The following is a 27,561-nucleotide window of genomic DNA, read 5'->3' as shown; positions in this document are numbered from 1 at the left end:
AACCAGCAAGTGTCTAGATCAGGTTAAGTAATCAGCGGGAATCATTTGAAATGGAAATAACTATAGCACATTACTGTCTTAGCGTTTCCTTCCTGGAACTTACCTCACTTAGCACTTACATATTTGTGTTTGTTTAATGCCTGACCACCTTCCTCCCCACTCCAGAGAAGGACCGTGTCTTTTTTAAAATTTATTTAACTAAACCTAACTCGACCGAGTGCAGTGCCTGGATATACTAGATGCTCAGTAAATATCTGTTGAATGGATGATCAAATAAACCGTGGAATAACTGATGACTTGTGCGTACGACGTATAGGAGCTTACCAGCGTAGGAGAAAAAACAGTCAAATGGATTTTTTTGTGAAATTTCTCCTCTTTTACTAGCTAAAGGAAATAGGATGGTATCTGGTGCCTTCAGTCCTGGAAGAATTTGAAGGTATTATGTTAATCCAGAGGTGGGAGGCAGACAAGGAGCAAAGCAGTCACGGGAAGCAGGTCAGGCTTTGATCTATTCAGGGATCTAGAACCAGAATTAACCGAAATGGCGATTACTCACTATAACTTGAAAATTTTTTCAAGTTTTAAATACAATTTGTAAAACACAGATACCGCAGTTCTTTTGCAAGGAGTGTTAAGAGGAATATCATGATCTCAATCAAGGATGATACGTGCCAACTCTAATAACCTTTGCCCCCAGTTCCTACATGTATCATTCGCCCTTGCTATCGGTATGAGGAAGATTTCTTTCTCTAGCCCTAATGGAAAACTATTACATTAATTCAAGACTTTATTTTCACACATTTTACACCTGCAGCAGCTGCAAAGTTTGTCTCAAAGCTTGAACTATCAAATTGGCAGCGAGAGCAGCAGCTGCCTCTTAAATAATTTATTTATTGCAGCTTTTTTTTTTTTTTTTCCTGAGCACTGGTAAGAAGTTGACCTTTTCAGCCTGAACATTCGTCTGTGATAATCCCTCGTGGCAAAGGACAAAGAACAAAAAATGACCAAATCGACGGTTTATCTGAGCAGGAGATGGGGACAGAGAGTGGGGAAACTTTTGCACCCTGGCACTCTCTAGAATTGAGAGGTGATCATTTATCTTTAAGAATCTGGTGCTTATCCATAGGGTAAATAAAACCCTAATACCTCTCTTTTTCTACCTAAATAGAATAAACAGAAGCTCAAATAGCACACTTCTGGCTGTGAAAACTCAGGCTAGCCGTTGTGCTAGAGAGAGGAAGGTTTACATTATTCATCCTTAGGTTGGTTGCCCCTCACTCCCAAGAAATCCCACTCACAGTTAACATGAATTCTATCCTGGCCAGTTCCTTTTAGGAGCATCATTGAGCATGAAGCCTATGAAGATGACTGTATAATACAATGATTCTCCATTTTCCTGTTGCAGTGAACTACAAGTATAACTCATCAAGTTTGTGCCAAGTGCATATCTGCCTCCCCGTCTAATTCTGAGACCACCCACTGTGCCTGTCAATAAAAGGAGGCAGGGAACAGGCTGTGTACTTTTTTCCTTTATTAAGTTATTTTTTAAAATAATTTTTAACTTTTACATGCACATGTATTTTTATCATCAGAAAAAAAAAAACCATAGGTATTATTTGAGAAGTTCTAAAGCTCATAGAAAATTTGAAAAAACAGTAAATAAATAGAAATGGGGGCGTCATTACGGTCGTTCCCACTGTCCAAAGACAACTTGTTATCAATTTGGTGTAATTCCCTCTAGCCTGGCTGCTAGGCGTTTAAGTTTTGCATACGTGGCAACTATATAAGTACACTATTTTGTGTATATTCCATATTGTTACACACTCTTGAAAAATATGCTTCATGGTAACATAATATTCCATAAAATAAAGTACCAGAGTGTATCAACCTTTCCATTATTGTTGGCCATTTATGTTCTGTTTATATTGTTCCCAGTTTAAAAGTTTCTCAGAGTATCTTTGAACAAAAGCATATTTAATATTTCAAACTTTTTCTATTTCAAACTTGTTTCTCATAGTCCTATGAGTTAAATCACTGGGTCATCAGATAAGAACATCTTAGAGGTTTTAAATATTTTGCAAAAATATATCCCAGAAGCACTGTAGCAATGAACAAGATAAACAGGCCCTTTTCATAGTAGCTCAATGTTGAAATTGACAACTGGAAGCCAACTAGGGTGAGATGCCAAGATTTGACAGAAGAGTATGACTTTACTAGCATCTGCTCTTGTTCCACAGTATCTAACATGTTTGACTACATCAAGATCCCAGACAGATAAACTTGCCTTTGATGTAGGTCTACGGGAACATGCCACAGGTAAGTCAACATGCCTAGGTCTGCTGCTCAGTGGGGTCTTGGGCTAAGGGCTTTTGAGAAGGGTACTGAATGCTACTCATTTGGGATTCCAAACCAAACTGGTCAATATCAACCTGGTCTGATAAAACTTTGGAGAATTTAAAAAAAAAAAAAAAAAGAATGTGTAATGAAAACATAGGAACTAAGAATGAGGGCAAATATAATGTTTTAACCACAGTCTGCCAGAGTCTCAAAGAAAAACAATTTTTAGGGTTAGGAACCGAAAGTAAGTAGAGAAGTTATTCCTGATAAAAACCAATGGTAATGAATTATCGCTAAAAAACAAAGATAGCATAATAAGGGTTTACATAATGAAGTATAGTGTTGAGATCAGAAGAGTAGTTCTGGGACTTCCCTGGCGGTCCAGTTGTTAAGACCTCGACTTCCAATGCATGGGGTACAGTTCGATCCCTGGTTGGGGAGCTAAGGTCCCATATGCCTCGCGGCCAAAAAACCAAAACATAAAACAGAAGCAATATGGTAACAAATTCGATAAAGACTTTAGAAATGGTCCACATTAAAAAAAAATCTTTAAAAAGAGTAGTCCCATCTTATTCTGCAGTGAACCAGCTATTTTTAAAGCAGTGTTTCCCAAATGTTAGTCAATGACATCCACCATCATGGTGTTTGCCTTTCCTGTACATCACTTTTATTATTATTTAATTTATATTTTTCTTTACATTTACTTACTTTTGTACTTATAATTTTATAATAAGACAAAACTAAAATCATTGGTATAAGTAGAAAACTGGTATTGCTTGCCTTAAAAATAAATATAGTGAAAAGAAAACCATGTCACTAAATAATCGAAGAGGTGTTGGAAAATATTAGAAAAGTGTTCATGATATACAAGCTCCAAAGTGAAAACTTCCTGATAGAATCAGAAGGCTTAAAAGTAATAAAAGAAATTTCTCACTATATGATTCAATGTTGTTTAATTGCCCTCCACCACCAGTGCTATATATCATATACCGTCATATAGTTTGGGGAACACTAGCTGTTTTTTTTTCGTTCAGTCGAAAATAATGACAGTCAAGTGATGGATCCTAAGAAAGGTGGTGACCAGGAAGATGCAGGTTCTCCCTGGACACCAGAAATGAAGAACAGAGGATTAAGATAATTGTCAACAAATATTTCTAGTTATAGTATCAAAGAAGGGGCTGACTTGCTGTGGGTTATTCCAAAGACCAGTGGAGCAATGGATAGAAGTTGAAAAGAGGCCCATTTCATCTCAATGAAGGAAACCATTTTGTAATATCTGCAAGTATCCAGCAGAAGAACAGCTGGCCTCGGGATGGAAGATGTTCCCTGTGGCTGGAGATATTCATGGGCAATCTATCTGCCAAGGGCATTACATACATAATTTCTGCTCTATTTAGAGGTTGGGCTTATGGACCAATCAGGATTCTTGGTTGCAAACAGCAGAAACTAATTCCATTAACTCAAGCAGAATGAGAGTTTACTGGAAGGATATTGTGTAGACCTGCTCTGAAGCTGAGCCCCAGGCTTAGAAGATGGGCAGAAACAAAGGCAAGGGAAGAGCAAACAGCCTAGGTCACACTGCAGGAAGAGTCTCACTTAAAGTCCCAGTCTTTAATATCATGACATTTTCCCCCAAATAGGAGGGGAGTTCCATTGTTGGGTAGTCAAACAAGGACAAAATCCATGTGGTTTTGCTAAAACTACGTCAGTTCATAAGGGGATGATCCAGATTGTCTGATTTTACAGATATCTAGAAAAAAAAATCTAGAGTTTAACCCATGTGCATTTGCAGTTTCTGCATCATGCACAGTCACATCCAAGAACGCCTGACGCGAGCCCCTCCCTCTCCTCCTTTTTGTACAGAGCAAAAGAGTGAGCCTGCCTCTTTAGGGTTTTTTTTTTTTCCTTCCTGAAATCAGATTATATTTGAATTTGATTTGAGGTTGCTTTGTTTTCAGCTAAAGTGTTATTCTTAAAATGTAATTCCCTCTAAGGTGTTGTCAACCTTTGCTGAAAATGACAAAATGAGTGAAGTGCCACACATTCTGAGTGTAAGTTGACCTCTAAATATAAACCAGCTGTCAGTCTTAGAGCACATAATCGGAAAAGTCATATACGGTCATTCTATTTACACCAGTAAAATGGCTTCAGACTTTTTGAGAATTGGGAGGAAATTTGAGAAATAACCACTTTCTCGTCATGTGTTCAGGAAACCTATTTTTTTTTTGAATTATTAGAGCCTCCAATAAAAATAGAGGGAAATAGCAGAGAATATTACTCTTTCTAGCATTTTTTTTCCCTAAATTCCTAAAATCAGACTTGGTGTGAGTTCTGCTGACAGATTAGGGAAACACATGCACCAACCCAAGCTCAAGGTGGCTGATGAGAAGGTGACTTTGGTGGAAGGACAGGGGGGAAAGTGTTGATCAGGTATTCATGAAAACCTAGAGTCTAAAATAATTTGTTTACCTCCCTCACCCCCAACCCATTTCATATTCTCCTTGAAGAAGGCCAGCTTGCTATTTGTTGGGGAGGAGGAGGGCACTTATGCAGCTCAGATACGGTTCAGTGTGGCCTGGAGTGGGTCTTCTCTCTTCAGGAGGAGAGTCACTCAGGATCCAACAGAAAAGCATTGTTTTTTACCCAGGTCATTCTGTGAATGCACTTTTGGCTCAGAAACCTCTTCTGAGTTGAAAACAAGTAGTTGAGTTGAATCTCTAGGAGAATGTGAGTAGAAGTTTGGAAGCAGTTTCTTGAACATTTCTGGAAACTTTTCCCCCTGCACAGTGGATAATAAATGATTTGACTGACCTAACAGAACTGGTGACCATTTTGCCCTTGATTTTGCTTATTGGGTTCTTTCTTTTCTCCTTTTAAAAGTTTTTTGTTGTTGTTTTGGTTTTAGACATAGCTTTAGAATTAGTTTAGAATTGTAAAAAAATGAAAAAAAAATCCCCACTAAATGTACTATTAGGTATTTTAGGACCTTCACCTGGCCCGTACACATCCTACTGATTTGGGGATTGGCCCTGTCCCTGGGCTCCAGACCACTACCCTGTTCCCAGGAGAGGGCGAGAGAACAAGGATGGTCTTCTCCCGTGTGCCTCTTCAGAACCCCTTCATCCTGGTCCCCCTCAGTGGTCCAGAGCACATAATGGATATATACATGTCATTCCCCCCTTCAGATGTAGAGGCCAGCCTCTTCTGTTACGAAATTTTAAGTTTAATCAAAATGTAATCAAAATGATCATATTTATTTATCCAAAGTAAATCAAAGTAATACCCGTACATAGTTAGAAGATAAACATAGTACTCCCATGCTTATTGGAAACATCCGTCTCCTGCCCCACCTCTCCCTGTTCTGAATTCCTACGTCTCTGGGGCATCCACTTTCAACTCCTCTAGTATGCTCCCCACTTGTGTGTGAGTCATACTGTTTACTGCTATTTAGTTATTCTTTCCAATTAGGTATGATCTATTGATGTCCTAAATGAACAATAAAAATTCAGCTCTTAGTCCCCACTCTTCCCTGTCTTCTTTCCACCCTCCCAATATATTTGCATCCATTTTTTATATAACTACCAAAGTCAATATTAACTACTTACATTGGCATAACTGTAACTTTTATTTGCAAGTGAGATTCATGATATACTATGCTCAGTTCACTTTACTGTATTGCTTTTGAGTTTTCCAGTACTTAATAATTGCCTTGTTTGTTGCTTTACTTTCCGTGACCCGGTCATTCATTTCTAAACTGTCCCGTAGAACAGAAACTCTCCCCGGATTACATTCAGTCCCAAGAGCTGTTCTGTCAGTTTCATCTTCTTAGAAACATCCACTGTCATCTGGGAAATTCCCGTTTTCTCTCTCCAAGATTCTGTATTTCCTGGATCTCATGTTTTTCTCCCTTATTGGTGTAGCACATCGTTTTGGGGGACTCCATTTCCAGTAGCTTTTACGGAAAAGATCCATGGGAGAAAAATTGTTGTCTGAAAGTTTCTTAATTCCAGCTTTACAAGTAATTCATAAGAGTATTCTACATTGGAAATTTTTTTTTTAAATGTTACATTTACAAAGACTCTACTGAGTGAGTTTTTTTTTTTTTTTTTTTTTATGGCTGTGTTGGGTCTTCGTTTCTGTGCGAGGGCTTTCTCTAGTTGCGGCAAGTGGGGGCCACTCTTCATTGTGGTGCGCGGGCCTCTCACTATCGCGGCCTCTCTTGTTGAGGAGCACAGGCTCCAGACGCGCAGGCTCAGTAGTTGTGGCTCACGGGCCTAGTTGCTCCGCGGCATGTGGGATCTTCCCAGACCAGGGCTCGAACCCGTGTCCCCTGCATTGGCAGGCAGATTCTCAACCACTGCGCCACCAGGGAAGCCCTGGAAATATTTTTTTCTCAGCATCCTGGAGGTTTTCTTCTAGCTTTTGGTCTGGCTGTGAGACGTTTACATTCTGATTCCTGATCTTTTGTGTGTGACCTGTTTATATTTTCTGAGAGCTACTTGGATCTTCTCTTTTGCCCTGATGTCTGCAGTTCCCCAGTGCTATGTCTTGTCCTGGATCCTTCTTGTTCTTAGTGTTACAGGAGTGGACCCTGGTGTGTGTGTCCATTCTCCACTGTGCTAGGGACTCTGCAGGCCTCTTCAATCTGAAAATGTTTGTCTTTCAGCCTTGGGAAAATTTTAATATTATCTCTTTGTTAATTTCCTCCCTTTGTTTTCTCTGTTCTTGCTTTCTGGAACTCCTCTAGACTGGTTTTCTAATTTTCTTTTCAGTCTTGTTTCTAATCTGTTTTTCTTCATTCTTCATTTTGGGAGAATTTTTCAACTTTATCCTATAACCTTCCTGTTTCTTTCTCTCTTTTTCAGGATCAAAGAATTTTCTTTCTCTTTGAAGGGATCCTTCATGGATACTCTCATAGCTGCTTCATGAATGTTACTTTTTCTTATCTCTCTGAGGTGATTAATTCTAAGATTTGCGTAGTTATCTTTAGCTGTCTGTAATCTTCGTTTTTTTCCCTTTACCCACTTTTTGGTTTGTTGCCGTCATTCATGTTAGAGACTTTCCTCACATGTCAGGTCATCCTTGGTCCCCGCTGATGTTTAGGTCAAGGCATTAAAAAGCAACAGGAAGCCCTGACTGTGTGAGTGGCTTGCCATCTCTTAAGCCTCGCTTTGGGGTAATCTAGCAGGGACCTAGGCATTGCACTGGAGATGCCCAAACAGGTATCTTTTATGTTGGGTAGTTTGGCTTCCCTAAAGCATAATCTTCATTTGGGTGGGGGGAGGTTCAGTATCGCAGCTGGCATTCTGGAAGCTGAGGAATGGAGGTAAAGGAAGAGGAGCTGGGGTTTTACTAATCAGGGCAAAGAATTCTAATTAGTCTCCATTTTCAGCAATACTCTTTACTTCCGTGTCTGACAGTACCTGATCCATGGAAGTCATTCCATGGATTTAACTTCTATTCTTCTGTACAGTGGAGGGGGAAGAGTCACCTGGCACGCAGGATAAAGAAAGGGATGCAAAAGATTAAATGTTCGCTTAAAACCTTCAGCCAGTCCTCCTGTTTTCAACCCCATCTTCTATGGTTGCCTTCACAGGGAACTGTTACCTCCAATTCCAGAGAGTTTCTGGAGAATATGTAGCAGGAATGGCCTTATTTCTAGAGATCAACTTCTCATCCATTTTCTTACCCAAAGACTGGAGTTGTAGCTTTCTCTTGGCTAAAAGCATCTATCTACATTCCTTTTTCCAAAATGTCAGTTTTTCTTCTTTGCTATTAACTTCTCACCTGCTGTCTTAGTCCTCGTAGATTTAGGCCTTCTGAAAAACCTCTGATTTTTTTTTTTTTTTTAGTGGAATTACTGATGATTTAGTAGAATTTCATGGGGAAGGGGTGGGGCAAAGATAAAAAGTCTGTAAGTGGTCAGTAGACCAATGAAGTCATTTCTTAAAGATGTGTAGGTGCTTGTGAAAAAAAAGCATTTTTCCATATGTATTAAAAATACTCAAAGACTTCTATAGCTTCTGACCTCCAGTACTCTTTTGCAAATACTTTCTGTCTCTAGAGAAAATGAAAATGATAAACACACTCAAGAGCAGACATGGGGGTAACTGGAATGCTTATAGATAAATAGAAATTGGAGTGTGTGTGAGTGCGTGCATGCGTGTTTCAGGGATTCTCATCAGGAGGAAGGAGAATGAGGGACAGAATTAGGGACACTGGCTTCCAAGAAGCAGTCACTAACTCAAGGAGCCTTTGTGTAGGAGAAGCCTGTTGGTGGACCATACATCCCGCTTCCAAGCAGAGGTCTGAGGGAGAAAAGGTTCGAATTGGTGATGACCTCATCCTTGTCAGCCTATCCTCTGAAAGATACCTTGTAAGTACCTCCTAACACAAGCACCTTTCATTTCCGGAGTAGTTTCTTTTAGAAATAGATGGCCAGGGAGAAGAGAACCACATTAGATTGGGCAGGATAAGATACCTTTACATAGTATACTTGAGAGGTGATTAAATTCTCTCTCCTGCCAGATTATCATGGGGCCTGGAATGTAACAGTTATTTTTTTAGATTAAAGTACTGTTCCCAGCAAACTCTGCTTAAATGCCCCCAGGTTCTTCCTAAGAAAGCCAGCTATTAACACATTAGTTACCATTACTCTCAGTTTATCACATTGTTTAGCTCTTGTCCAATGAGGAGCAAGCCAGAAAGTGTTGGATATAAAAACATAAACTTATGTTGGAGGGAGAAAGAGAATTGCACATGTTTCAGTGTGTGGGATGTCACAGTGGTTAGAAGAGGCAAGTGAGATTTTGCACCTGGGGATGGTACTAGGCAAGCATTGTTGAAGTCAAGCCCTTAGGGGGTGGAGGTGGGGCAATACCTTGCAGATCAGAGAAATGTCAGAGATAAGTTTTTAAGCTTCTCAGCGCCAATCCTGCCAGCAGATTTTACTTTGCCTAGACCAAAGGCTGGAGTAATTTTTCCCACTTGTGAGTTCCCTTCTCCTACCAAGAATAGACATTTTATAACTTCCTGTTGAATCAGGGGTCCAGCTGAGGGGATGAAGTCAACTCTTGTCTGCCACCTCTGTAGCTGAATACTTCCTCTTCCCTGAATAAAGTGTCCCACTTTGAAGCTGCTTCTAGATTGGGTGGAACAATCTCCCACAGGCTACGTAGAAAAAGCCCGATGACAGTAAGGCTGTTTAATTCAATCCTTGAAATTCTAGGTGAGCTGCTTCTCTCAGGACTGGCCTGGTGATTTAAAGGGTGTCTCATTTCTGTTTCTGCTGCAGCATCTCTCAATATCAAATGGCAGCATACAAGTGGATGCCTCCTTTATGCAAACACTCTGGAATGTACATCCTACGTGCTCAGGAAGTAGCATCGAAGAAGGTGTGCTTCTTTGTGTGCATTCAGCCCTCAGCCTGCCTGTTTGTCTTGTGCTACGTATATTGGCATTTTCTGCGACTTCCCAGCTCCCGCCTGAATGTCTCGGTACACAGCGTGATTTTGGTTCACCTGAATTCCTTTCTCTGATGTTAGTGTGGATTATTTTCTGTCCTGATTTCTGATTACATGAGCACTCCTGACGTGATTTTTCAATCCTTTCGAGTTCACTGTTGTTTTGGCACTATGTGTATTCAGGACCTTAGAGACGTACCTTCCCTCTCCCGCTGACTTTTCATTTTTATTTATGGTTATAAGTATACAGACCTTAGCAGGTTCAGTTTTAGAAGACATTATTTGCCAAGCAGGTGACTTTTTAAAATATTTCTCCCCAGTGCATCTCTCCATACAGGTGGGTGAAGGACTTCATAATAAAAGGATATTTGGCCATTTGTTTTTACTTGTATTTATGGAAGGCCATTTAAAAACAACAAATGGTATTTTCTCCATATTTTCTTGTTCTCTTAGAAGTAAGATCATTAAAGTTTGTTCAACATATCCTATTTCTTGGAGCCAGGCAAAGTCAATACACCTTTCAAGTTGTATAATAAATACACTGGCCTTACCTTACTCATGGGTAATATCAAAGCTGAGCACAATAATCAAATGTCAATGACCTAAGGGTTATCACATCACATTCTAGCACTTTATAGCAAGATCAGGATTTTTAAAAATACTTATATCACAGGCTTTAACCCTGTTTTAAATCTTGAGCCTGGTAGTTTCAAACTTGGAATGCCTCTCTGTTTCATGATGTTGGAAAATAGAGGGAAAACTGAGAGTTGTCAAGGTGATACCCCAGTCTCAGGAGGCACGGTAGCTAAATTGAATAATCAGGAAACAACAAATTTGTAACTCTTTCGGCAACTGATGGAAGACCTTTCAAAAGCAGGATATGTGTTTAGCTCTCTTCCTTCACACCAGAATTCACCCACTGCTCTCAATCTATTGTCAATCATTCCCTTTCTATCAGGAATCAAGGAACTGGGTTAAAAAATCTTCCCCAAGGAAGTTTTGACTGAATCTTCTCCATGTTAATTTATTCATTTCCGCTATAGGAATAAAATTATTGCCCAGTCCCAAAAGAGGGCTTGGGGAGATTAATTAATTGCAAATCACTTCGCAACAATGCTTTTAGAAGTATTGAGTGCCCTTGTGATAGAGCCCGGGTAGCTGATCACTTGAGTCGTCCGACTGCAAAATGCTCTCTCAGCATCCACTGATGGGATACCCACTTCAGCCCTTGAGGGAGTGAGCGATCTTCCTTATGACCCTTCTTTCCTGATTATTGCCCTGGTGTGTTTCAACTAAGAAAGGCTGTGATGCCCCAGCATTTGGCAGTTTCCTCTGTGGAGTAGGATATTGATTGGAGGAGCCTGAGGACTGTAAATGGTGGGCTCCAAGGGGAGCATGGCCTCACCATCATGAGACGATGGAGAGTTTAATCGAGTAGCCTTGACATACATACACTACCAAATGTAAAACAGATAGCTAGTGGGAAGCAGCCGCATAGCACAGGGAGATCAGCTCGGTGCTTTGTGTCCTCCTAGAGGGGTGGGATAGGGAGGGTGGGAGGGAGGCGCAAGAGGGAGGGCATAGGGATATATGTATACATATAGCTGATTCACTTTGTTATACAGCAGACACTAACACACCATTGTAAAGCAATTATACTCCAATAAAGATGTTTAAAAAAAATGTGATCATGGAAGGGGTTAATTTTCTAAACAAATTGGCTGTTAACAATTCCCCTACAGTATATCGTGAATTATTTGAATGCAAAAAAGTATGCAGTTGCAAATATTAGTACAGTAAGAGAGAGGAAAATGATAAAATGACTTCTAAATATTTGAGGGAGGTTCAAAAAGAACTTGCCTTGCCTGGATGGAGAAAAATGAACCAGGGAATATCAGACTGTCCCTGTATTAGATGCATTGATAACACCCTTTTCTACTCTGGCATGACTTTTCCTTCTTGCCGTTTTGATCCAACACCCCAAATAGTTTGACAGCCCCTAAAGTGATCTAATTATGTGATTTTCTCAAAATCCTGATACAGACATTGAACATATTAAGTCCATTTGTCTCCTGAGAACTGACTAGCTGGGAGAATTTTTTAATTCAAAGGGATAACGAATTTCATTTCTTCATGCAAGGTAAAGCTCAGACTGGGGCGCCTCTCCTGCTACTGTGTTCTTTAAATGGAGGCTCACAGTTTATTTGAAGACTTAACTGGTCATGGAGTCCTTGAAGTTCATTGTTTCCTATCCATCTCTGAACTCCATGGCTATTGAGATTCCTTTCCTTATTCTGAAAGCTAAGGGCTCGTTGATAGCTGCCTCTGTGCTTGTCCACTCAGGGATACTGGAATGTCATTCTGCCTTCTCCTTGGTGCGGTAGAAATAGTGTCCTGGTTTATTCTGTGTTTATTTAACGCGTTGGAAAAGTAGCTCCTCCTAAGAGAGCTCGGAATAACAGTTTGCTTCCCCCTTCCCAGCACCTTCTTTCTTTCTCATGGCTGCAGTTTGATTTGGAATTTGCCACAAAGTATACACATCCAGATTGTAACAGTTTATCCAGGAACTTGGTGTTGGGTGTATTTATATCCTAAACAACTGGAAAATCCTTATCCTCCTAAGAGTAGCTGCTTAAATTTCCTTTTGGCCTTGTGTGTGTGTGTATTTTTAAATGTCGCATTATTTTTATTGAGGCATAATTGATATACAACATTATATTAGTTACAGGTGACCTTTTGGCTTTTAATGATATGAATTGACACATTGTTTTCACCCTCCCTTTTGATATTGGACTTGGCTCATCTCTGAAACCCTATTTAACTTTCAGTGTTAGAATTGTTTTGACTTTCTTGTCTTTTCTACCTGAGACCTGAAGTCGTGGAATCTGGCACGTCCCAAATGCTTTTTCTCTTGGTGTTTTCCGTAACTGACTCAGATATGCATGAATTTACCCTTTTTAAATACAGTGTTCTCATTATTCAACTTCCTGTAAGCTCATGGTAGGATATAATTCTCTTATAGGATACCTGCTTGGTGGGCATGTAGTACGTCTTTTCCATGGTCACGATGAGTGTTTGACAATACCATCTATGGACCAGAATGATTCCCAGCACAGGTAAGCCAATAGCTTCATCCTTCTCTTGTCTCCTGTCTCCGGTGGCTCAGGCTAAAGAGTTTGCTTTTGGATGTGGAGACAGATGAATTCTATAAGTGTTGGTTACTTGACAAACTTCCCTCCAGTCATGGGTTGCAGTTATAAAACAGGAAAGGCAGTATGCTTGAGTGTGCTGACAGGAATAGCTATATACACATGCTGCTTCTTAGGTGAGCTATTCTATGGTGCTTTTCAATCCCTTTGTTTTCTGTGGTTGCTTCCAAATCTAAGGAGTTTCTGGTAGCATTAATTGTAGACTGAAGAACCCATTTTTGTGATGGAAATCAGGATAATCATTCTAGTGAGTCTGTGCACTTACATAAATTATTCACCAGGCTCTTCAAAGGCAGATTATCTCTATTACTCCCCCTTTTATGTACTATGAAGGTGAAGTTCAGTGATTTCATTCTGCTTATCATCAAACAGGATTGGAGAAACCAAATGTCAATATCCAGCCAGAGCTGGGTTAGCAGGGGATGGTGCCAGGGGCAGCACGTAGAGCGTACTGCTGAGGATAATGCTTTCTTTGGTTCTCTAGTTATCTACTCAAAGGCTGCTTTTCCAAAATTCAAAATCAGGAGATGGAAGATATTAATCTAGGTCTTAAATTCACACTGAAGCATCCTTTAGTATTCTGTTTATATAGAGAGGAACAGAGTATAAAAAGCTTGGCCTCTGTAACTATGGAACTCTGATATATTTTTAAAAATCAAATCTCAGATGTAAATTAGACTGAACTTAGGACAGCAACAAGTCTGATCTCCCAGATCGCTCGTAATACATTCTTTGTTTTTGCGTGATGCCTACGGGAACCTCATTAACTGCATTTCTTTTACTTCATTAGAAACACATGATCACATTCACACACCTTAGAAATCATCTAAGTCAGGCTCCTGCCAAAGGTCACACACTGGATGATTTCAGATGGGAGCCTGAAACCCAGAGATGCTGAGTCTCCAGCCAGGGCTCCTTCCTTATTTCATGTTCTAAAGGACCCCCAGGAGCAATGTGCTTGAGCGTGTTACTGTGCATCTTAGAAACTATCCATTGGCAATGTATATCCTTTATTGTTCTGAACCTCTTTCTACTTGCTCTGTCCTCTGTGTATCCCTTCATGGGAACCAGATGTGACCCGGCATGGTGTCTAGCCTTCCTGGTACTGGTCCAGTGGCTGGCAGTTATCTCTGAGTAGAAAAGTTAGGCTGACCTGATTTCCCTTGGAATTAAGGATTCCCTACACTAAATAATGTCACATGATCCTACTCAGTTGCGATTTTCTTTTCCTTTTTAAAAATTTTTATTTATTTATTTTAAAAAATATTTATTTATTTATTTACTTATTTACTTTTGGCTGTGTTGGGTCTTTGTTGCTGTGCACAGGCTTTCTCTAGTTGCAGCGAGCAGGGGCTACTCTGTTGTGGTGCGCAGGCTTCTCATTATAGTGGCTTCTCTTGTTGCGGTGTGCGGGCTCTAGGTGCACGGGCTTCAGTAGTTGTGGCATGCGGGCTCAGTAGGTGTGGCGCACGGGCTTAGTTGCTCCGCGGCATGTGGGATCTTCCCGGACCAGGGATCGAACCCATGTCCCCTGCATTGGCAGGCGGATTCTTAACCATTGCGCCACCAGGGAAGCCCTCCTTTTTTTTTAAACAGTAATATTATGCAGTAGCCCACGTACTGTCTCTTTTAATATCTTATCCTGCTGCAGTAAGGCAAAAGCTTGCAGGTGGATACACAACTGAAGTTTTGTTAGTGAGTTTGGCAGAGTTTGCTACATCTAAGATGGAACACGTCCAAACTCACTAGTTCTCTCTTCCCATTCCTATTCTTTTTTTAAGGAAAGGAATTTGGAGACAATTAAATTGATAACATTTGCATGGCCCTTTACCCCTCCCACACACACACATGCACCTGTCATTAAATTTAGAACAAAATTAGAAGCATCTGGGCAGAAACAATGCTACTTGGAGAAACTTGTCATTTGGTGGGCACTCCTGTTGAGTGGTTCAACAAGATCCTGACCCAAAAGAAAGGCTGGACAAGTATTTGAAAGAAGGTGCTGGGGAGAGTGAAACAGATAGAGAGGAATTCCCAGAATGGGCCCCCTGAGGCAGGCATGCATGTCATCATTGAGTTAAGAGCAAAGGTGGCCTTCCTTTGGCTGAGGATTTCACGTGATCTAATTTGTATTTGGGGGAAAAAAAGAAATCGACAGATAAAAATAAAAAGACTATTCCTATGAAGGAGTTGACACTGGGGTGAGTCAGCAGTGGCTCCTTATACTGGAACTTGGATATTTGTAGCAACTGGTCTCTCAATTCAACACAGGATGCTTTGGCATTATTTGCTGTCTAGGTGAGGTGAGTGGTAAGCCTCATCATTGTCATGTGTCATCAGGTAAATCCTCAGAACTGGCCAGGATAGCCAGGAATACTGAAATTTGGGAGAGCACAAAGGAATAGGAAATCAAGAATACACAAAAAGGTGCCCAGAGTCAGGAAGGCATGCAAGTGATTCCACTGTAATGGGGCTGACTTTCCAGAGGAAATCATTTCTATTCCTTGTAAAGCCTGAGAGCAGCCAGGCTGGGTAGACAGGCTGACCGTCCCAGGGTGCAAAGCCGAAAGAATAATCTAACATTCTGAGCTGTGATCCTTGGCTCTGCCTCAGGCTTGTCAAGCATCCTGGAATAAGTCACTTAACTTACTGAAGCTAAGGCTAAGCTGTCAGCCAAGCTTTCAGAGCACCTCAGCTCCCCACCCACTCACCTCCTCTCCTTGGGTAATTGTTTTAGAGAACGGGGGCAGGTTGTTTCAACCTCTGTAACCTTGCGAGATTCAATGCAGCAAGCCACCCGCATTTCCTAGGTGGGAAGGACTAACCTTCTAGAATTCTTTAAATGTCAGAGGGAGAGAGTTCTCAAATCATGTGACCTAGGTGATCTGCTCCACCATTTCCACCTGAGAGACCCTTTTTGCTCTCATTGAGGATGGAGAAGCATCAGTGAAAATCTCAACAAAGTTTCCTGCAGGGCTAGGTCAGTACAGCATCATTACTATTCTGGGCCTGGCCCAGAGACGCCTGGGGTGTTGGAGCTCTGCAGTAGCATAGGGTTTCTTTCTTAATATTTACTACATATTTCCTGATAGTACATACATTTGAAAAAGGTTTAGAATGTCTTCTATAATCCCACCACCAAAAGGTAACCACTGTTAATGTAGTGTTTTATTGGATTTCTGTGCCAGGTAATGTAGCTTTTGATGCACATTTATAAACATCTATATTTAAACAAAATGTGGAAAAATCAACAATACATAGGATTTTGTACACCCACGAACATCTTTGTGCACATTCATTATTTAAAAAAAAAAACATGAAATGCTCACAACCATTCTGTGACTTAAGTACCCTTATTAGGCTCATTTTACAGGTGAGGAAACTGATACACAGAGATTTGAAGGGACTTGACAAGGTCACACAGCTAATAGATTCAAATTCAGGTCTGCCTGACTCCCAAGCCCATATTTTTAACCAACTCATAATTATAATACTTCTTGGGAGAAGGAAATAATTACCACGCATTTCCTCTTCCCCTCAATTGATTACCTGTTGTCTTAAAATTTAGATCAAGATTCTTCTGGAGTTTGAGTAATTCGATTGTGATATATACAAACCCTCTGTAGTAGAGGTAGCATTTTAAATTAGTGAAATTAAATGCAGTTAAATGATCAGTGTTGATCCAAGGTCACAAGATTCTCAGAAAGTATCTGGATTCAGTATACCAGGTAATCCAGGGACGACTATCATGAGACATACCTTTCAACGAAGATAGTTCATTTAATTCCTCATAATCTGTGATAATAGATGGGTTGGTCCCAATTGTATGGATTAAAAATCGGACTTTGATAATCATCAGATAAACATCAGACAAACCCAGTTCATGGGACATGTTACAGAATGCCTGACGCGTACTCCTCAAAACTAGCAAAGTCCTGAAAAACAAGGAAAGACTAAGAAGCTCTAACAGAGCAAAGGAAACAGGGAAAACATAACAACTAAATGCAATGCGACCTCCAGGATGGGATCCTGGAACAGGAAAAAAATTAATAGAAATACTGATGAAATCCAAATAAAGTCTTGAGTTTAGTTAGTAATAATGTGCCAGTGTTGGTTTCTTAGTTCGGACAACTGTACCATAGTAATGTAAGATGGTAACCACAGGGGAAACTGAGTGAGACTATACGGAAGCTCTCTGGACTATCTTTGCAACTTTTTTTTTTATAAATCTAGAGTTATTCCAAAATAAACATTTTAGTTAAAAACACATTAAAAGATTATTGTTAATGCAGGAAAGGAGACAACAGCAACTGAGAATAGAGCTTTGTGCCCAGCTTCCTAGAACAATGGGAATGAATTCACACTGTAGTATGTATATGTTTTACAAGTACAAATACATTTTCTAAAGATGTGAAACTGCATCAGCGAGCTGAACGAGAAAGAATTGGAGCATTTGGTATCTCGTCTGATGATGTGACTGGGCTGTTTTGACTGCTGATGTGGAAATAGAGACAGTCCTTTTCCATTGTACACCTGACGGTCCATGAGTGTCCCTGATGAGTAAGCGGCTAGCAGTTCCCTCCCCTTTAGCAACCTTTTTCCCTTATAAGAGAGACTGGGAAGTAGTGCCTTCCTCTGACTCTTGCTTCTCATTTTGCTGACTCTGTGAGGGCTTCGAAATACAGCGGGTTCTGAGCAGCCTCTGCAGGGAGCTGGTCAGCATCCCGCACAGAGGAGCTAATCTCCAACTCTGCTCACAGGAGGATATACTACGAAGCTGGGGGAGCTGGCACGAGAGCCAGATCTCTGTGGAGAGTGGAACCCCTTCGGATAAGGTAATGGAGGGTCAGGGGGGGCATTCTTTTCAAGGATTTTCTCTTCCAGGACAGTCCATTGTCTTGAATGTTTCATTTGTTCCATATCACCTGGCAGACTCTCAGAAGTTCCTTGGCCAAGAGCTAAATTCTGAAATGTCTGTGACTTTGTTTTTTGTTTTTAAAGTGCACGCACACGCGGACGCACGCAGTCAGACACACACACACACACACACACACACACACACACACACACACACACACACACACACACACACACACACACACACACACACACACACACACACACACACACACACACACACACGATTTCCAAGACCTCTGTTTTGACTCTGAAGCCAGCAAGCTCTGCTGCCTTGGACCAAACCCCCAGCTCCTGCTGCCCTTCCAGTGGCTATGTTATAAAAGGCAAGCGCAGACATGTTCACCGAAAGCCATCAAAGCTGTTCGCCCATTTATTTTCTTAAGTAGATTCTCTGGAACCCAGGTAAGTTTTCCTCCTCCCGGTAGCCTTGTTGGCTCCAGTGCAAAGTTAGCTTTAAATGACAGAGTGCTGTAATCGCATGAGGTAGGGAAGACTAAAACATTACTGGAAGTGTAGCGGTGAAGGAAACTGTATTTATCAGAACTTGTCAGAAACAGTTGTACCTGGATGAAGGAATGGGAGGCTGAGACTTTGGATACAGGTCCTTGAGAGTAAAAACATGGCATCTCTAAACATCAGACTACTGAAGGAGGTGTCCAGTTAAGCTCTGGACCTTTATTTTGCCTGGAGGGGTCACAAGTTAGGTTAGAGCTAAACTGCTCGGGGTGAGAGGAGGGTCAATGTAGCCATTTTTGGTTTTCCCTCTCTGCCTTTCCCTCTAGCTCTCTGCTCGGTCTCTCCCTGAACACTTGTTCAAAGTAAAATCTCTCTAATGCGGGGGGGGGGGGGGGGGGGGAGACGCTATATGCCCCCCAGGGGGTCCTCAAGATAATCCCCTGGAGATCAGGAGAAAACATTAGAACTTCTCTCACACACACACATGCAGGTACAGTCAAATTTTTTCCTGAGAAGCTCTGGAGGTGGCTGGTTGAAAGAACCTGGTTCTAAGGAGCTTCTGCTTGTTAGCTGGCTTGTGGTATTTATATTCTCTTTCAAGCCTGTTGAAATTCTTATAGTATCATACTCTTTTTTTTCAGGGTATTAGGGCTTGGTTCTTGTTTAATGGACTTTTTAAAAAATCAAAATAAGTATATATATATATATATATATATATATATATATATATATATATATATATATATATATATATATATATATATATATATATATATATATATATATATATATATATATATATATATATATATATATATATATATATATATATATATATATATATATATATATATATATATATATATATATATATATATATATATATATATATATATATATATATTAGTTCCAGTTATGGTTCTTTGTTTATTTCCCCAGAGTCTTAAATATGAAGAATTTAAGACTTTTATCAATGTTATTTGGATTCTTTGGGGCTCCAAAGAATTAGATCAAGAGGAGAGTCATTTTAAAAGCTGTTATGTGTATTCCTGAAACATTTTGTTCTAACTGAAAAGATAAATTAGATACAGATTATTCGGTGAATAATTCCTACCCTAACACTTAACATGACTTCTGTTGAATGCCAACCTTTTGATGTAGGACCATGGAACTTTGTACCTCTTGATCCCCTTTACTCACTTCTCCCACCTCCCCAACCTGCCTCCTCTCACAACTGCCAGTCTATTCTCTGTATCTATGAAATTTATGTTGTTTTCTTTGTTTGCTCATTTGTTTCACTCACATATGAGTGAAATCATATGGTATTTGTCTTACTCAGTCTGGTTTATTTCACTTAGGATAATACCCTCAAGGTCCATCCATGTTGTTGCAAATGGCACAATTTCATTCTTTTTTTATGGCTGAATAGTATTCCATTGTATATGTGTATATGGCACATTTTCTTTATTGATGAACAGTTAGGTTACTTCCATATCTTGGCTATTGTAAATAATGCTGCAGTGAACATAAGGGTGTGTGTCTCTTTTCAAATTAGTGGTGGTAGTAAAATGCTTGAATTGTGATGGCACATTTGGAAATGCTTCACTTTCCCAGAAATGAGTTTCTCTAAAAAGGCAAGTTTCCCTTTTTTTTTTTTTTTTTTTTTTTGTGGTTTTGGCATCGAGACACTTCAGTGGAGTGAAGGAAAAATTGGAAGCTTGGGACTTCCAGTTACATTAAACCACTGACCTGCCCGCAGGACCGTGTTCCTTGTTGGTGATCTTAAGAGAGTTCATTAGAGAACACCATGCTGAGTTGTAGGCAGGCATGCAATCCTAGAGCAAGCCAGGAGTTAGGGGATGAACCCCAGAAGGCATGTGTGAAAAAGCACAGGATAAATACTGAAAAAGACTTATTTTTGTGTAAATGCAACTTCTTGTCTGTTTCATCTGCCCAGTTGGAGTGGCAGTAACGTCAGATGGGGCCAGGCTTTCCGACTTCGGCATCTCACCACAGGCCACTACCTGGCCTTGACAGAGGACCAAGGCCTTATACTGCAAGACCGGGGAAAATCAGACACCAAGTCCACAGCCTTCTCTTTCCGAGCATCAAAGGTGAGGTGCACTTTGACCTTGTTCTCAAAGTGAAAGCTCTGAAACCTCCAGGTAGAACGGTGACTGAAAAAAAAAAGTAGGCTGGAACAAAATGGAATTGGAAATTAGACCTATGATAAACACTTTGTTCTTTTATCTTTTGAATTGAGTTCATAGAGGAATGGTTACCTTGGTTGAAGGTTGAAGTCTTAAGAGAGAAAAACTTTAAAGGAAAGTAGAAAGCCCTAGAAAACAAAAATGTTCACAGGAAGGGACAGCGTTGCTCAGAGGCTAATGGAAAATATTGTTGTAGTTAAATATGTTCTGAATTGTTTTTAATACTTTTAAGTCATATGCTTCACTCCCATAAAGCAAGGGTAACGTGGAGGCATAAGTTTCAGTGCTACATTTATTTAAATCAAGGAAGTGATTTCTTTCAGAAAGATGCAGAGAAGGTGTAATTCTGGACATGACATCGTCTTGCAGTTATTTCTATTATACAGAGTTACTAGTTCCTTTTCCTGGGTCGTCTGTTCTCTCCAGATGTCTTAGCTCTGGCCTGTCCATCCCCAGCCGTCTTTAAGAGTGGATTCTGTGGTCACCATGTTAACCCCAGACATGTAGCTTTGCCACTTGGTGTGTGGAAAGACAGATATTTTTTTAAACCTCTATCTTTAATGGTCAGCCAGGTTTTGACTCCGCGTAACTCAGAGCTGGATCTAGTTGGATGGTCGGAATTGCACACTGAGCTAACTTCTGACAGACAGTTCGGTGCTCTGTTACTTTATGATTGTTCTGGAAGGATCAGCCAAGCATGAGAAGGGCTCTGCCCAACATACGCATAGTTATCAGGGAGCCTGCACCTCCTAAGAGGACAGGTCAGCATCTCCGTTGGGAGCTTCCTCTCTAGCTTCATTCTTCTTTGCTCTTTTCCAGAAATAGATCTTGATTTGTGTTCTCAACACGATTTCAGTAAAGGCTTATTGATGATTCCATTCATGTAGGACTCGGTGTCAAGCTGACAGCTGCATTCCTGCGGGACATCTCTGCTTCATAATGAATCAGAGAGGCCGGTCTTTCAGCACTGTCTTCCTTGAAACAGGGAGTTACACTCCTTTTTTCCCTCCTTTTATGGTCCTGAAGTATTTTTAGGCAGAGAATCTCTGGCACAGAGATTTTTCTCCCCTAGTTGCCCTGTATCAGAGTCAGGCTTTTCCTACACCCATGGTTCAAACCTTAAGAAATGAGAGCTTCCTGCCATAAATTCCCTCAAGCATCTCCTTATGTCTGCTTCTCTTCCAATGGCACGTTAGCTCCTTGACTTCATTCTGGTTTTCGGAGCTCATCTCCTTCGTGTTACCCTCGCTTTTGTTTTTTTTAAGATCCTCAACGCAAGAAGCATTTTAAATTCAAGTTTATGACCATGGAGTAAAACATTCTGGCCTCCAGGAAGTGCGTTAGGACATTGCAGCTGGCTAAAAGGAGCAGCGAAACAAAGCAACAGAAAAGTCCTAAGAGCAGAGATGGGCAAGATCCCATTCTTCCCTACGAGACAACCTGGACATGAAGTGTGGGGGGAGAGCAGGTGTGGGAGAGTCGGGAGGGGTGGAAAATAAGAAGTGACTCATCATAGCTGGTGACCATGTAAATACCTTTCTAAGAATGCCAGCTTGGCTTGTCCCTTATTTGAGCGCTCTACCCCAGTCTCAGCCCTGGGACAAACCCTGACACTGAGGTCTTTACCACTGCAGAAAGAGCCTTCTCTTGTGACAGCAGAAGAATCAGGTGGCCTTCCAGGCAGCTGGCAGGATCCCGTTCCAAGGGGACTCTTCCATTCCGTTCCTTTCTTGGCTTAGCCTCGTGGAGCGTGGCTCAGCCCTGTGCTGTGGCCTCTGCGGGAAGCCAAAAAAGCTCAGAGTATCACGGACAGTCCTCGTAACATTCCTTCTGCTCGGCACCACTTCCAGCCTGTGAGCACATTTTACCGTCCAAAAGCTCATTCCTTATCTCCGCAAGTCCCCCCCGTTTCCGTGCACAGGGAGGCCAGCAGCTGATGGCTGAAAGGCATCATGGTACCAGGGGGCTGCCAGCGTAGCAGAGCTGGATGAGAAGTCACCCATGAGTCACATTGTCCTGTGCACTTGGCAATGTGGTTGCATTTCATTGACGTCACAATGTTGGAGGTTTAAATAACTCTCGGTGCAGCAGTGTTCAGTCCAGCTACCTTCCTTTTAACTTGAAAGGAACTGAAATTAAAGTGACCTAGTCTCCGTGTCAGGCCAAGATAAGGCTGCGTCCCCCAGGAGATCGGAGCTTCCTTGGGACATTGTGTGGACAGGGCATTGGGCATCTTAACTGTGAAGCTACACAGGAAGGAAGAACATGTGAGAACATGTAGATCTGCCGTCCACGATCCAAAGAGCTCCTGGGGAAGAACTCTAGAGATGCCTTGATTTCTCTGGGCCTCCAGACTCCTCCTCAGTAAATGTACTTTTACCTTACTTGGCGCAGGCTCTCTTCCTTAAATACACTCTCCACTGTGCTTCCCCTCACTGGGGAATAGTGTTCCCCAGCAGAGAGATTTGTGGCTCTGTTTTTCAACAGTGGGAAGACTCTGAGTTGCCTTGCCAGCTCTCGCCTGTACCAGGTGTTAGGTGATGGAGCAGACAGCAGACAGGGGTCTGAAATAGCGTGTCAGGATCTGGGTGGTGGCACAGGGGTTGGGGGGACTCAGTGGGAAGGTTGAGAGGGGGAGATAGTGTGTCCTTTGTGCCTCAGTGAATGGGGTTGAGTGGGGTTATTCGTCTGATCTTCTCTGTATGGTGGAGAATCTGGAGAACAGGAGAAGAGACTCCCGGAAGGAACACTGTTCAGGCTCCTATGTTCTGGGAGGACGCTGGGCTCTGAGTCACTGGCAGTGATGGGCTTCCTGCCGCCCCATGTTTCCTGTCAGGCTGCATGAGCCCTTGACAGCTATGACTGCACGACCCGGGGCCCTAGGACAGCTGCAGGTGTGTGTTCATATCCTCAGCAAACTGTCCTTACGAGGAAGATGGCAGGTGCCCCTGTGAATCTTGTACCTGCACGACAGGACGGGGGCGTGACTGAGCCTTACTGAGTGGGGGGGGTCAAGGCCGAGCATCGGCTGCAGTCATTGGCCTGGCCTGGCTCAGGTGGAATCAAACTGTGGTCTCTGAGCAAACTATGTGAATGAGCAGAATGGGATCTCGGTCAGAGCTTGCATTCGTCTCCTTCAGCAGGGGATCCAAATCAAACTGGAGGCCTGGGATGTATCGAGGGCTCTGAATCACAGCATCGCACCTATTCCCTTAATCTGGAAGGGGTAGCGTGTAAGATAGAAGGTGGCTTCCAAGTCATCTAGATCTGGCCTTGACTCCCATCTACCCTCTGTGGAACCTTGAACACAATTCTTAATCTAGTTGCAGCTCGTTTGAAGTCTGTCATAAAAGATGCTTTAAGGGCCGACCCCTGCCTGCCCTTCCATGGTATCTCTGGCCCCCAGCTCACTCTTGCCTTGAGCTCTAGCATACTAAATACGTATCGTCTTTGAACATGTTATCTTTTCTCATTGCTAAACCTGTACCCTTTTAACCCTCCACGTACCGTCATCAGCGAACTCCTCCTCATCCTTCAGACAAATGTCAAGTGCCCCTCACGGGAAGAAGGCCCTTCCACGTCCCTCCAGCAGGGCCCTGTTCACGATTCCGTTACAGTCACCACTCACTCGACAGGGAGCTCCTGGATGACATGGAGCACACACGCCCCCAGCCTTTTCTGTACCTCTGCACCCCACACAGTGTGTAGCATGTAGTAAGTTTGAACATTGCTTGCTGAAGGGATACGTAAATGTGGTCATAGGCTAATACAGAGTGAAATCCATTCCATTTTAACCTCCATCCTCTTCATAGATTTTCTCATCATTGTGTAATCATTTTCGATCATAACACAACCCCTGTAAGCACTTAAGGAGAGAGATTCATTAATTTGAACATCGAAGTCAAATTTCTGTGAACTTGATTTCACATCATTTTCCCATGGTCTTGACATTGCAAGGCCATTCCCCAAGGATTGTCGGGTAATGCGATTTAATATTTACTCTGGCACAGCAAGACTGTCTATCTAGATGTCATGTCTCCACGTCAGTTTATAACACTCAGTTCCTTTCAGGGAAGGGTGAATTAATAATGTTAAAGCAAGCCTTATTATATGAAGCCATTTATTTTATGGCTACTTTTAATGACTTTACCATAAGTTTTGAATGATTGAGATAGTCTCAAATTTTGCCTCCTTTGTTACATAAAGGCAGAGAGCTATCACTGTTCTCAACTGGAGGAAATTTTTCCTCAGTGTATAAAAATATTCAGTTCAATTCAGTCAACATTTATCAAATGTCTGCTATATGTTAAGATTTGTGTTCTTGGCCAAACGTGGCTTCCCCTTTAAAAACTGCCCACTGCTCTCTCTGCTATGAGTGGAAAGCATCCCTGTAGACCAGATCCTCTTGAGCTTTTTTTTTTTTTTTTAACATGTTTATTGGAGTATAATTGCTTTACAATCGTGTGTTAGTTTCTGCTTTATAACAAAGTGAATCAGTTTTACATATATATATGTTCCCATATCTCTTCCCTCTTGCATCTCCCTCCCTCCCGCCCTCCCCACCGCACACCTCTAGGTGGTCACAAAGCACAGAGCTGATCTCCCTGTGCTATGCGGTTGCTTCCCACTAGCTATCTGTTTTACATTTGGTAGTGTATATATGTCCATGCCACGCTCTCACTTTGTCACATCTTACCCTTCCGCCTCCCCAAATCCTCAAGTCCATTCTCTAGTAGGTCTGTGTCTTTATTCCCGTCTTGCCACTAGATTCTTCATGACCTTTTTTTTTTTCCCCTTAGATTCCATATATATGTGTTAGCATACTGTATTTGTTTTTCTCTTTCTGACTTACTTCACTCTGTATGACAGACTCTAACTCCATCCACCTCACTACAAATAACTCCATTTCGTTTCTTTTTATGGCTGAGTAATATTCCATTGTATATATGTGCCACATCTTCTTTATCCATTCATCCGATGATGGACACTTAGGTTGCTTCCATGTCCTGGCTATTGTAAATAGAGCTGCAATGAACATTTTGGTACATGACTCTTTTTGAATTATGGTTTTCTCAGGGTATATGCCCAGTAGTGGGATTGCTGGGTCGTGTGGTAGTTCTATTTTTAGTTTTTTAAGGAACCTCCATACTGTTCTCCATAGTGGCTGTATGCAGATGACATGATACTATACATAGAGAATCCTAAAGATGCTACCAGAAAACTACTAGAGCTAATCAATGAATTTGGTAAAGTAGCAGGATACAAAATTAATGCACAGAAATCTCTTGCATCCCTATACGCTAATGATGAAAAATCTGAAAGTGAAATTAAGAAAACACTCCCGTTTACCATTGCAACAAAAAGAATAAAATATCTAGGAATAAACCTACCTAAGGAGACAAAAGACCTGTATGCAGAAAATTATAAGACACTGATGAAAGAAATTAAAGATGATACAAATAGATGGAGAGATATACCATGTTCTTGGATTGAAAGAATCAACATTGTGGAAATGACTCTACTACCCAAAGCAATCTGCAGATTCAATGCAATCCCTATCTAACTACCTCTTGAGCTTTTTAACCTCAGCGGCTCCGCCCGAAACAAGAGGGCAGCGGGGCTCACAGCATCCCTCTGTGAAATCGCAAGCACTGAAGTAGCGCTGTTTGTGCCTGTCCCCTTGCTTGCTCTGTCCATTTCCTCACCAAGTTCTCAGTTGGGGAAGAGAGGGTATGGAGGAAAGGAGGGAAGGGGAAAGAAGAAAACATGGACCTTGAGATTCAATCATCCCAAGACAGCACCACCTCCTGCAGTTTCATTTTAAATGGAACCTACAAAGCATTTTTAAAATTTAACTCGACAATTTCCCAAGACTTGATTGTTCAAAGTGGACCAGATAGAGAGGCAGTCAAGGAGAACCCTGGGCTTTGAAGTGGAAGAAACCTGGGTTTGAATCCTGGCTCTGCCATGTGCTGTTCAGTCTTCCTGTCTCTTTTTGTAAAACACGAGAGTGAAGAAGTATGTCCTGAAGGATTGTTACAAGGATTAAATGAGACCAGGAAGATGACCTAACAGAGTGTTTCCTTATGCATGAAATGGCAGGAGTGCTGCCTACCTGAAGGTGATCGTGTAGGGAGGGATTGATGAGAAAGACGGAGGAAAGAGCCCAGCACAGTGACTTCTGCTCACGAAATGCACCTTCCCTAACGAGCCAGACAGGCCTGCTCCCCTAGCGTGCTGGAAATGGCAGAGGATCTGTCATTGGCTTCCCACCCAGCAGAGGCTCTGCAGCCAGCCCTGGGGCCAGCCAGGCTCCTTGCAGTATCCTGCAGCGTGCAACTTTCTTAAGGCCATTCTAAGACCTCCCAATCGAGATCAGAAATTCAGAAGGGGACTATATTGGTGGAGAAGTGAACCTAAAGGTGATTTCTCAAGATTTCTCCTGAGACTTTTAGGAAGGAATGGTCTCACCAGCACTTTGTTGATGGCTGACCGCAGCATCCATGAATGGGGCCCATCTTCCCATATCTCCTTTTCCTCTGAATCTTTTTTGATTGTTTCCTGTCTGTTGGAAAGGTACTTTTTTGTCCTCTGTGAATGTAGGTGGCTTCAATATGTCAAATGCAGCAAATTTCACTCTAATAATAAACACAAATTAGGACCTACTCTGTGCCAGGTATCGTGCTAGATTTCTAATACCATAGCTAAAACTCGTCCATCTCTATGCCTTTGTTTCTTTTCAATCCGTCATTCACATTGCTGCTGGAACAATTGTTCTAAGATGCAACTCTTGTGTTACCCCCACTTAAAATTCTCAACGGATTCCCATTACCTATGCTAGCTTTTTCCAAGAGGTGTTCCAAACAATAATTCTATGAAAAAACCATTTTTTTTAAACCATTTTTTTTTAAGTAAAATGCTACGTTAAACAGCGTTGAATAGGTTGTTTTGGTTTTTTTTGCTATT

At 41.5% G+C, this 27,561-nt stretch overlaps 1 protein-coding gene across 6 annotated transcripts in view; it reads left to right on the top strand.

The window, feature by feature from the left end:
* The window catches only part of RYR3 (ryanodine receptor 3), a 570,624-nt gene that overhangs the window by 257,780 nt on the left and 285,283 nt on the right, over positions 1–27,561 (top strand). For 5 of the 6 annotated variants that reach the window (XM_082452325.1, XM_082452326.1, XM_082452324.1 and 2 more), the window contains exons 5-10: positions 2,238–2,316; positions 8,601–8,713; positions 9,632–9,731; positions 12,823–12,916; positions 17,770–17,844; positions 20,343–20,499. In XM_082452325.1, the coding sequence (XP_082308451.1) occupies positions 2,238–2,316; positions 8,601–8,713; positions 9,632–9,731; positions 12,823–12,916; positions 17,770–17,844; positions 20,343–20,499 (618 nt within the window). Of the gene's footprint in view, positions 1–2,224; positions 2,317–8,600; positions 8,714–9,631; positions 9,732–12,822; positions 12,917–17,769; positions 17,845–20,342; positions 20,500–27,561 lie in introns of those variants that run through there. The other variant, XM_082452327.1, reaches the window with a different exon arrangement.

This window comes from Balaenoptera physalus, assembly GCF_965194825.1.
Source record: "Balaenoptera physalus genome assembly, chromosome: 2".
In the NCBI taxonomy this organism is placed as follows: domain Eukaryota; kingdom Metazoa; phylum Chordata; class Mammalia; order Artiodactyla; family Balaenopteridae; genus Balaenoptera; species Balaenoptera physalus.
This window is presented reverse-complemented; position numbering and strand designations above follow the sequence as displayed.